The 12,392-nt window shown below is 48.1% G+C and overlaps 1 protein-coding gene across 2 annotated transcripts in view; it reads left to right on the top strand.

Moving 5' to 3' along the window:
• ANO9 (anoctamin 9) overlaps positions 1-5,073 on the top strand; it is a 77,463-nt gene extending 72,390 nt beyond the window's left edge. The window contains exons 22-25 of one of the 2 annotated variants that reach the window (XM_088458127.1): positions 1,057-1,150; positions 3,383-3,495; positions 4,663-4,740; positions 4,891-5,073. In XM_088458127.1, the coding sequence (XP_088314253.1) occupies positions 1,057-1,150; positions 3,383-3,495; positions 4,663-4,740; positions 4,891-4,918 (313 nt within the window). In that variant the 3' untranslated portion in view covers positions 4,919-5,073. The remainder of the gene's footprint in view (positions 1-1,056; positions 1,151-3,382; positions 3,496-4,662; positions 4,741-4,890) is intronic. The other variant, XM_088458128.1, reaches the window with a different exon arrangement.
• The last annotated feature ends 7,319 nt before the right edge of the window (positions 5,074-12,392 follow it).

The following is a 12,392-nucleotide window of genomic DNA, read 5'->3' as shown; positions in this document are numbered from 1 at the left end:
TAATACCACGTCCTTTCTTCTCACTGTCCTTTTATTGCCAGTCATCTTACCAACACTTCCTACTCTCAGCCTGTGCACATCTACCAGAATACACCATCTCCATATTATACACCTGCTCATATTCTCCCTGTGTATACCTACCAGAATACACCCCCTCCAGATTACCCACCTACTCATATATATACAGTATATACCTACCAGAATACACCCCCTCCAGATTACACACCTACTCATGTATATACCTATACACCCTCTCCAGATTACACACCTACTCATATTCTCCCTGTGCATATCTACCAGAATACACCCTCTCCAGATTACACACCTGCTCATATATATATATATATATATATATATATATAAAATATATATACACCTACCAACAAACACCCTCTCCAGATTACACACCTACATGTGTGTTGGGTTTTCTGGTCCACCTGAACATGTCATTGACTGGTAACTGCTATGTTGCAACCATTTGCAGCCCTTCATGGACTTCATGTACCCCACATTGATGGAATATTCCAGCAGAATAATTTACAGTGTCATTGATCCCAAGTTGTTCAGAATTGGTTTGAGCATTCTGAAGAGTTTAGATGCATGGTGTGGCCACCACGTTCGCCTGACACTAACCCAATTGAGCATTTATGAGACGTGGTGGAGAGGTCCATTCGCACCCAAAATCCTGAATCTACAAATATCGGGGAACTGTGGGAAGCTATCCAGATGGCATGGGTCAACATCTCTCCAGAGGTCCTCTGTCCACTTGTGGAATCGATGCCACATTGAGTTGCTGCACTTCGCCGGGCCAGAGGAGATACTACACCATACTAGGCATCTATCTATCCCATGACTTTTGGCACTTTAGTGTATATTCTCCCTAACTCTAGCTACTTAGTAGCACACACTCCTTATGCATTATCTCCTCTAATATGGTCCCTCTTCTCTGTGCTTACCTACCCATACACATCTCTCACACCCACTCTATTCCCCCCAGCACACTCCTTCCAGCATACTTGGATCTGCCAATTCACACTTGTGTTCTCCTTTATGTAGATATCGGGACTACCGTACAGCTGATGATTACAGTCACTCTGTGCAATTCTGGCATATATTTGCTGTAAGGCTTGGATTTGTCATTGTATTTGAGGTGAGTGGTACATATCACAGTTTTCATTGTATGTATATTATTCTATATATTAGTCTTTAAAAGTACCATAAGGACTAAAATGCTTAGTTGTATAATAAATTTAAATTTGTTTGGGAAGTAATGGTTTATCCTTAGGCATAGCAGCTCTTCTTGCGCTTATGGGGCCCAGAAGATGGCAGGCTCTAAGAGTGTTGGAGAAAGTGAACTGTAACTCTATCCATGAAGGGTCACTTCTCCTCACTCATACTTCTGGAACCCTTTTCTGCTTTCGACACTATGATTCATCCTCTTCTACTGCAAACCCTCTACACCATCCTGTCTGATTTACCTCTTACCTTACCAACCATTACCTGTCTCTACCCTTATTCCACCTATCCGGCTCTTCTCTACCTGTCTATATCCACCAAAGGGTTTGCTCTCAGCCTCTCTTTTCTCTCTCTGGGTGATCTTATCAACTCATTCATCCTCTAATACTACCTTTACACTTAAGATATCCAAATTTACCTCCCCTCTTCCCTCCCTTATAATGTCTCCAGGTGTACATTTCTTATCAGCTGAGCCAGTGCTCTCACAAACTTACAATGAATTCCACTGTGGACATTTTATGTAATTCACCAGCCACTTCCTATCCATTGACAACATTGCCCTTTCCTCCATTACTCAAATTTGTGGACTGGGTGCCATCCACAAATTGTCCTTTAATCCACACATTCCTCTCCCAATCCTACCATTTCCACATTCACAATATCTGCAGGATCAGACCCTTAGATGTTACCAAAACTCTCATCTATACTCTCGCCTGTCTGGCCTCCTTCTCACCTACTTCTTACCAGTTCAATCAATCCTGTCTTATTTTCTACTCTTGTTGCTGCCTTTGCTTCCCCTCTCTGCCTGAGGGCCTTATCATCCATACAGCCTTCAGCCACTCCCTGTCCTACATCTAAAACATCCTCTCCATCCAAACTCCCTCACTCTTACGCACTCTAGCAACAACTGCTGTCTTGTTTCCTCACCGACTACTACTTCTCTTTCCAAGACCTCCCATGCTGCTCCCCACCTTTGGAACTCACTCCCACACTGAATCAGACTATCCATAGGATCCAAGGCTACAAGTGTGGCCTAAAAACTCATCTGTTCATCAAACTCTACCAACCCCTCTCCTAACACATTCTTACTGATCACTCCCCACCCCCCACACGTCTACCTATTCAACCACTTAGAGTAACTCTCTTTTGTGCCTGGCCCTCCCTGCTAGGGGAAGGACTGGCTACAAGTGCCGTAGGATCTAGCAAATGTGTAGCTTGCTGACTAGCAGGAGAAGACTGAAGAAACGCGTGCCTCTGGTGAAAGGAGGTGATAATTGTGTGTGCCTCCAGTGCAGGAAGAGGAGCATCCAAAGATACAAAAGAAGGTGTCTGTGGCTGGTGCTGGAGAAACACTGGGGGACTGGCTGGAGCGACACAAGGGAGAGACAGAAGGAGGTTGGCTGGAGTGACAATGGGGGGTCTGGCTGGAGCTGAGGAGACACTGGATGTCAGGAAAGACAGAAGGGGTTGGCTGGAGCTGTCGAGTTAATGGGAGGCTGGCTGTAGAGGCACTTGGGGGGGGGAGACACTTCGGGGCTGAAGCTTCAGAAACACAGAATGAGGCTGGAGAGACACAAGGGGAGATGAGATGAGGCTGAAGAGAGCTGGAAGTGGCTCTAAGAAGTGTGAGGATGAGGAAACATTTTATCAGGTGCAAGTACATTAGCTTACACGTTATTATATACTATATTCTTTCTATATTCTATTATTGTAACACATTGGGCCTGATTCCGAGTCACATGCAGATGCGGTCTTTATACTAGTGCCTCAATCGATCTTGTGAATACTGAGACGTCCACTTGCAGTGTTGTGCGGCCGTGCACATCTGTCTGTCTAGAACCGGTCCTATGGCTTTGTGTGGCCATGCGTCTTTAGATGCAACCAATTACAGCGACATGCCCGTGTCAGCCCTGTCCCCCCCCCCCCCCACACACTACCTCCCAGGAAAGCCCACTGAAAATCACACTCCCTGCGCCCAAATTAGTTCTGCACCTCAGTGCTGTAACAATCAGGACACATGCGCAGTGCAACTCGATGTAATCGGCCACCTCATTATGTGAATATCTGCATAGCGTGTGACTCAGAATAAGGCCCATTGCTGTTGTGTGTCCTCTTATGCTCTTGTGTGTTTGTCTCGTTATGTCAGCACGTGGCTGTATGCATAAAGTTTGTTGCCGCCTGGTTTGTGCCAGATGTCCCTCAATCTGTACAGAATAAAAGTCTACAACAGAAGTATGAACAACTAGTCAATGAGCTACGGTAATTATTCCTTGTAACACACACACACGTATTTACACCAGCATGCCCCACACCTGAAATACATGCTTATCCCACAATGTCTGATATTAAAATAACGGAATCTGTATGAAATCCCGGCAGTCGGGATGCCTGCTGTCAGTATACCAACAGCGGCATCCCGATGCTCAGGATCCCAACAAGGGCCCATTAAGTATGGTAACCTTCCCCCTTTCTCCCCCTAACCCTCTGTTCCTGCATCTTAACACTGAACCCTCCCCAATCCTCCCCGTTAGTGCCTAAACCTAACCTTCCCCCCTTGTTGCCTGACCCTAACTGCACCCCCAGTAGTGCCTAACCCTCCCCCAGGGGACCTTAACCCCCCAACGCCTAAACCTATCCAACCCCCCAACGCCTAAACCTATCCAACCCCCCCCCCCCCCCCCCCCCCGCGGCTAAGACCTAACCAGCCCCGCTATACTTCCTATCGTCATCCCGGCTGTCAGGATTCCGGTGTTGGCATCTCCACTACTGTTTGTAATCCGGCACCAGGATTTCATCAGCCGGGATGCCGACTGTAGGTGTAATAACTGCATCCCTAAAATAACATATCTGTACTTATTAGTACCTATTTACTGAGCAAATACTTGCCCATGGTATTTATTAATGGCTAAAATATTAACAAATTAAGTTAAAACAACCTTTTGAAGCTTAGCTCAAGCAATTTCAAACAGTGATGTTGACGAGCTTAAAAACCACGTACTAATTATAGTAGTCAATAATCAGTTTACCTATATTAATTAGGTGATATAGCCCATTAATAAGTAACCACAACAGATAGGGAGGGGCATGCAGAACCATCCTTTTAGCTATTGGCACCAGCCGGCCTATGACCGGAGATCCAGCTTTGCAGTTGGCAGTGTACCCGCAGGATTTCTGTGAACATCTTTTGGCAACTTGTGCCACTCCGTTTGCTGAGCTCAAATTAGACCCTGAGATAAAAGCTTCAAATAGTTACTAACAGGAGGATGAATCATTAGTCCCATGGAATTCCTATTTAACGATGTGGGTCCCTATCAAGCATATATGTTTTAGCCGCCATCTTTTCATCCCCCTCACTCTTTCCACAGCACAGAAGTCATTGTATAGCTTTAATCAGGGGCACTAACTCTCCCCTACTCCATCCCACAGAGAGATGCCAGAGGAAACTGATGAGTTACCCCATGACAGCTCCCCCCACCCTTACAGAAACCTACTAGCGGATCTCAGGTAACCGTCTGTCATAGAACTGCCCTATCTTACATAGAGCCATTACAGCAACGTCCCCAAAATGCCTCTGATTTGCCTAATTCACTTCAAGATAGTGACATGACTGACAGCGCTCCTGAGGTATTCAGGGTTTCACTCTTTGTTTTTTAGTTTGATAGAGCGATCGACGGAGGTTTAGATTCCACAAGAGCGCCTTGGTAATGACGATGCTGTGTGACCAGGAGGTGCACGGACCATACGCTGACCTGGAGCAATATTATGCAGAACATCCACCAAATGTCCTTAATTGTAAATATTGTGGTTTTTTTTTTTAATAAAATTACTTTTCTTTAATGTCATGCCTGTTATTGTTAAGGAGAAGAAATTAGTCAGTGTTATTGGTTGTGGTGAAACATGGGACTGATTCAGAGGGTGATTCAGTGTCGCTGTCAGAGGCAAGTGGGCGATTTATTCAGTCTGCTGGTGTGCCCGAGCCCCGCTGCACATGCATCCCGATGGTTACTGCCGGGGGACCAGGGGCACAGAAAGGAGGGGGGTGGGAGTACTAATTACCCAGGCCTGCTGGAGGTGCTGCCTCCCCCCCTCCTTCTTAACTCAAAGCAGCCCAGCACACGCTGCTCCGTGCTGGGCTGCAGTGGGAGACTGCCGCAGCAGTCTCCTGTTCCCGTGGGGGGGGGGTGTGCGGTGGGGGAGCACCCCCCTCCCCAGCTTGCACGCTGCAAAACGTTTTTTTTTTTAAATCCTAAGGGGGTCGTGGCTACGCCTCCTGCGATTAGACCACTCCCCCTTTACCAGGGCCTGGCTCTCAGCGTGCCTGCAGGGGGCGCAGAACGAATTCGGATGCGTAGAGACGCAATTTTAGTGGGCGTTCCTGGTTGGTAACAGGGGGGCTAGCCAGATGGAGGTTTGTCAGCGACCATCTTTATCTGCATTTGCACTGATTTCTGCGCCCGTGTTCACATGGACACTCTGCGCCTCCTTAGGGCTGCTGTATTGTTAGATGGTGCATCTTATTACGCAAAGCGGCCAATTAGCGCCACAGCAGGAGGGTGTCTATGCTAATGCCGCAACCGACGGGATTCATACAAAGACCAGTCGCTGCTGTATTAGCGCCCACCTCTGATCTGGCCCAAGTTGTACATAAAAGGGCTGATGCAGAACAATTGCGCATGTTCCGTAGCAGAGTGCAGACACACCTACCAGCTATTCAGAGTATTATACATCTCAGTCACAGCTCCACCTGCGGCGACAGGGCTTTGGCACATAGGCTAAGGTCAATGAGGGTGTGTAGTCTGAATTCTGGGCTATGCAGGGTTGTATGGACGCAGACAGATCTCTACAGCAGGTATAGGGCTGGTGCTAGTGCTGCTGCTTATGATGAGGGACATTTGCACAGACTGATGGACAGTGGCTGTGCAGTTGCATAGATGCATGCATTCAGTGATGGTAAATCCCTTCATGTAGGAGCTCTTGGGATTATAGCCTAACAATGAGCCGGCCGGTGCATCACAGGGCATTGGGAACTGGCAGCATGAATTGACCACACAATGAGGAAGAATGTTTATTGAACAGTTGCAGAATATGTAGAAGACACCCATGATATGTCTGCATCTCATCTCTCACAATCATATGTAGGGGTCACAAGATTTTGAATCTGGAAACCCAGACTTACCTGTAACCTGACCTTTGCTTTTTTTTAAATTGAGTTTGTGTTGAAAGTCTTCACATTTTATACACAAGAAAAACCATCAACAGGCAACTAAACATATGCAAAGTATCCGCCATTCGCAGTCACAGCATTGTAGATGACATCAGTTGCATGGATAAAGCATGACATTATAAACGCACAACAGTTACAGATCACATACAGCATATGTAACCTATGTATAGCAGGAGTATGCAATCACAGTGTCGGCCGAGCTTCTGAGGTCCGTCAACATTATCTTGAGCATCATTGTGGGTTCCTATAGCATAGGGTAGTATTCTCCAAACTCTGCCATTAAAGTCCTGGTTTTAAGGATATCCATTCTGGAGTCCAGATGTTTAAATCGAATTGACTGAGTTACTAATTAAGTCACCTGTACTCAAGCATGTTAAACCGGGACTATAATGGCGGAGTTTGGGAACCTCTGGCATAGGGGGGTTCCATACACCTTTTCCAATACGGTGAAACTTAAGAATAGTATCTCTACCATCTCATGACTTGCAGTTATGTTACCCAGGGTCACCAAGTCTGCAAAGCGAGGGCCCAAATGCACCATCTTAGCCCATGCTATATGCACCTTGACTAATGTTAAAGTGTTAATATATATTTCCTATTACACTTGTCTATCATGTTCTTATCCAACATGCCAAGAATACAGACCCGTGGAACAAGACAGGGGAGAGACACAGGTAGCCTTGAACACTCTCATGACATTAGCCCCAAAATGACAAATCTGGGACATGACCATGGAAGATGCCAGAATGTGCACCCTGGAGCCAGACGTTTAGGGCAATTATAATTAGAACTCCCTCCAAATTTTCAAAGACAATCAGAGGTGAGATATGTCCTATGCAAAATAAAAAAGTTAATCTTCTGGAATCTAACTATGGTGGTAGAGTCCCAAGGACTACAGAAGGCCTCCCCCACCATTGTTACCTTGTAGTGGCCCAAAATCACCCTCTCAACTGCTTTTAAGATGGAGCATGTCATTCTTATGAAACTAACTCAACAGGTAATAGTAAATAACAGAGACCCAGAGTTAGCAAGAATTTGATAGGGGAGTCCTGCAGTCTAGGATGTCCGTCTGTAAATTGGGTGTGCAGGACCTACCTAACCTGCAAGTAGCACTACAAGTACTCATTCTAGACAACAAATTCAGGCCCTGATTCAGAGCCGGACGCTCTGACAGAATGCTCGCTCTGATTCAGGGCCGTCCCTCTTACTTTTTGGAGCGGCCTCCTGGCCGCTCGCATAGCTGTGGATGACCACCCACAGCTATAGCGAGTGGCCAAAATGATGGTCGCGATGGTCAAGACCATCGGGCTTGCGACGAGACCCTTGCGATAGGGTCTCTCTGCCGCAAGCCCTGGAGTGCTTTTGGCTCTATCAGAGCCAAAAGCACTCCCACTGACATCACTAGTGATGTCAGTGGGGCCGGCCCCAGACGGTAAGCGTTCCCATGGGAACATCTCCGTCTGGGCAGCCACGCCCTGGCACGCCCACCAAAGGGGGCGTGCTGTCAATCACCATCGACAGCACGCCCCATTTTGTGCGAGACCCATAATGACGGCTTGACCGTCGTTATTCGGGTCTCGAGCATGTGCACGATGGAGCCGCCTCAGTCGTGCGCATGCGCACTTGGGCAACATCGACCCGCTTGCGAGCGGGTCTGAATCAGGCCCTCAGATCTCAGCAGAACAAATGGTTTACGTACACTCCCAAATGGGGCTCCTTGGTGCCTATGCTCAGTGACGTGTGGGATGTAAACATAAACTACAGATCCTAGCAGCCCCGTGTTGGTCGAGATGCAGGACTGTGATTATAGCATGCAACAGAGCAGACGTAGCTCCCCCAAGAACACCAGCAGCTGCTGCTTTCTTGAGGAGGAGACACATTCACTTGGAGAGCAGCCCAGGATCTGCTGTGCAGTGTAGATGGCTTGCCACCCATGAGGAGAGGAAAGAGATCTTAGAGCCCGGTGAGAACTAAATAAAAGACTTTTTACATTTAACCCTTTAGAAAGTATTTACTGCCGGAAACATATACAGATCACACTGATCTGTGTATGTTTCTGGCAAACTCGCAGCTCAGGGGGTAGAGTATTTAAAAATTCTATGTAGGACCGAGTTTGCTGCAATTACACCCATGATTATAATCACGATTCTTGGTAAATTCCTGATTTGTATTTTTTCCATGAAAAGTACTTGCGAGTTTGGCTGATGTGTTTGCAATCTCACCCGAGTTTTTCAGTGTAAATAGAGAAATCTCTCCCAAGTTTGTCTTTAGTAAATTTGCGAGTTGAAAAAAAAATGGCAAAACACACCCGAGATTACAGCCGCCCCCGTCCTCACGACTGTCACTGTGTGTGTACGGGCGGTCTGCAGACCGCCCGTACACACTTGCCAATTGACAGATTTGTCTACATACCTATCTGTCCATCGGCTGTGCAGAACAGCCAATGCGATATGTCGGTGAATGCCGATGTTTACCGACATATCGTGGGTACACACTGGCCGACGGGTAGCAGATCAATTGATTGGCCAATGTATCTGTCAGTGTGTACCCAGCTTAAGGGATGGTCCCCCAATTTAAGGATACACAATCAATATATAAAAACATTACTATTTATTCAAAGGTGAATATACTTCAACCTTAAAGCATAAAATAATTTCCATTAAAATAAAAGTATTAAAATAACGAAAAAAAAATAAAATATTAAGAGATAGAAAATAAATACAGGGGTGAATGGGAAAATAGTAACCGCACAATAGCTGCAATGCATATTGCAGATCTCTGTCTGCTTCTGTCAGTGTATATTTACCCCTACTTTTATAGTAGGTGCAATATATTCACCTCCTAACAGGCATCTACACGTTTCCTGCGGTCAGTCAGCACGAGCTGCGTTTGCATAAACACACCTTCCCCATCCCATTACTCACAACTCCATATAGAAAATGTATTTTGCCACAAAGTCTCATGATCAAGTCACTGAAAGGTCAGGGAATTCAATCTGGCTGGATGTTTTATGTACAAAGGGGCTGATTCAGACCCGTTCGCTATGATGCGAACGCTCGTAGCTGGCCGATAGTCGCTAACTGCGCATGCATCGCAATGCGTGTGCACAAAACAATGCGAGAGATCGGGATGCGTTCGCTCGCTGTGTACAGACTGCCCAGTAGAGTGATTGACAGGAGAGGCCGTTTGTGGGTGGTGACAGGGGCTGACCAATGGAAACAGGGGGAGTGGAGGTGCGAACGCAGGCGTGCCTGAGTGCCTCAACGCCGTTTCAGAGGCATGCATAATTAAAAGGCAGCGTCATAGTACACATAGTCACTTGTTGGGATTTCCCTCTGAAGTGATCCAGGTGCTTGCGGCAGGGTAAAGGCAACCTTGAGCGCTGCGATCAAAATCGGATGGTGCTTGATGTGGTTACAAGCACTTCCAGGAGATGACATACGCAAGTGGGCGTCTTCTGAGTGGCTGGTGGGCGTCTACATACACAAAGCGATCACACGCCAAGACATAGTGGTTGTGCTTATGCCTTGCCGTGCGATCGCCTGCCATGCCGTCACTTAGCCGAATTTGCATACGCTGGGAGTGAGCATGAGCATCTAGCGAGTGGGTCTGAATGAGCTCCAAAGCTACAAACACTGCTGTTACCCAATTGTGCCAACTGCTATTCACATATTTGCACATTTATGCTGGACTTTGCCATTGCTTTATTGAACTAGACCAGTTTATCTTGTTCACATTGTACCTGGGTCCTCTGATGGCTCATAACTCTTCTTGCCTGAGTTTACCATAGGCCAATCGAAAATCCTCCCCACAAATGGGGATATGAGTGTAAGACCAGCCTCTGCTATGCAGGCCACAGCTTGAGCAAATGAGGAAAGCAGGGTCATATGTTGCAGTGTATGCCATACAGCTCTTCCAGCACTCTGGGCCCGCTTCAGACCCGCTCGCGAGCGCACAGCACTCGCAAGTGGGTCGATGGTCCCCCACTGCACACGCTGGCTCCGGCCAGCGACGGGCGCTCCGTCGCTACGGGTCTCGCACCAAAGCGGGGCAGCTGTCGATGGTGATTGACAGCTTGCCCCGTTTTGGGGGCAGGCATTGGGGGTGGCTGGACAAACGGAGGCGTTCCTGCCGTTTGTGGGCGGCCCTACTGACATCACTCGTGATGTCAGTAGGTGGACTTCCTGCTTTATTAGAGAAGGAAGTCCACTGGGGCTTGCGGCCACGAGACCCTACCACAAGGATCTTGTCGCAAGCCCAATGGTCTTGACCATCGCGACCATCACCTGGCCGCTCGCATAAGCTGTGGGTGGTCACCCACAGCTATGCGAGCGGCCAGGAGGCCATCTTTAAAAAAAAAAAAAGGGACGCCCTGATTCAGAGCGATCACTCTCAAATAGCGTCCGGCTCTGAATCAGGTCCTCTGTGGGGTTAGAAAATGGAACCATTCAGGTACAGTTCAAGAAAGAGGTGGGAATGAAAACAATTGGAAGCGGTACCGACTTCAGGACCTGATTCAGAGAGGCTATTTGCGAACGGTCGTTCAGAAAAAGGGGCCGGCTATTTAAATTGAGCGCTCGCTCTTTGCGGTCTGTTGACGCCTCTATGTCTGAGCGAGCGAACAAAACATGCGCTCGCTATTTTGTAAGGACGCCCCCTGGCCGTTCGCATCATACGTCATCTCCGCTATTTATTAGATTAATCGAGTACATCGAAAGGCGTCTGAACTGCTCGCAGTGCTTGTGGTAGGTTTTACTTCCCGCAATCACTGCGAGCAGTTCAGGCTAAAAGACAACCAAGTGACATGGTCGATGACGCTGCTTTGTTAATTATGCCCTCCCATTAAACGCCCGTTTTGACCGTTTGGCACGCCTGCGTTCGGATCTCTACTCCCCGTTGTCAAGCACCTTCCCCTGTTACCACCCACAAACGCCTCATTCTGTCACTCAAATTAGCAGGCCCTCGCTGTTTTGCGAGCGCACGATTTCCGACTGCAATGACTGGTTGGCGCATGCGCATTACGACCCATACGCAGGCGTAGATGTGCGAACATCGCTCGGAGCGAGCGAGCGGCCGCTTACGAGCGGCTCTGAATCAGGCCCTCAGTCCCAACTGCACCTCACAGAAGATCTAACCATACAGACAGATGCAGGGGCGATTTAACAGAGCAGAGGGCACGTGTGCTGGCTCAGGGCCTGATTCAGCAAGGATCACATTTGCAAAGCTGCACTCAGGCTATAGATATATGATGTATGCACTCAGGCAGCTTTGCAATTGTGATCCTTTGCAGATATGGTAATACAGCAGGAGGCATCACACCCCCTGTGCATTACTTAACCGAGCTGCGTGGTTCAGCGCAGCACCGGTTAATCTGCGTACCATAGGCCGGCTGCGGTGACCTATAGGGTCCTGCAACCGGCCACCGCAGTTTAGAGGAGGAGGCCAGGAAATCTCCGTCACCCGACTGAGATCCTAGCCTCTTCCCTCCCCCCTAACGGCGGCGACACGCCTCCGTTTCGGGTATCGGAGGCTGTCGCCGCCCCTCCCCGCCCCCAAACGGCAGCAGACTGTCAATCACTGACAGTCTGCTGCCAGTTTGCAAGCGTACTCGCAGGCCCGTTCTGCACATGCGCAGAACAGGTCTGGCGCCTGCTGAATCAGGCCCTCAGTGCGGGCCCCTCTTCTCTGGCAGCGCAGTAGAATCTGGCTTGGTGCTACACATGTGCAGGTCTCCAGAAAAATGGCACCTGCACCTTATTCCTGGGAACATCGCTACTGCGCAGCACTCTGGAGACTGCAGAAGGGTAAAGGGGCCTATCCATTATCAGAAGTTTTTCTGAGCGATGAAAGACAAAAGATATCCCTTGAAAAATCCGGTGGCTGTTCTGAACGATATCTATCATGTACATGACAGCAGAGCCATAACTAGACT

The sequence above is a fragment of the Taudactylus pleione genome, unplaced genomic scaffold (assembly GCF_031769625.1).
Source record: "Taudactylus pleione unplaced genomic scaffold, aTauple2 ptg000810l, whole genome shotgun sequence".
In the NCBI taxonomy this organism is placed as follows: Eukaryota; Metazoa; Chordata; class Amphibia; order Anura; family Myobatrachidae; genus Taudactylus; species Taudactylus pleione.
This window is presented reverse-complemented; position numbering and strand designations above follow the sequence as displayed.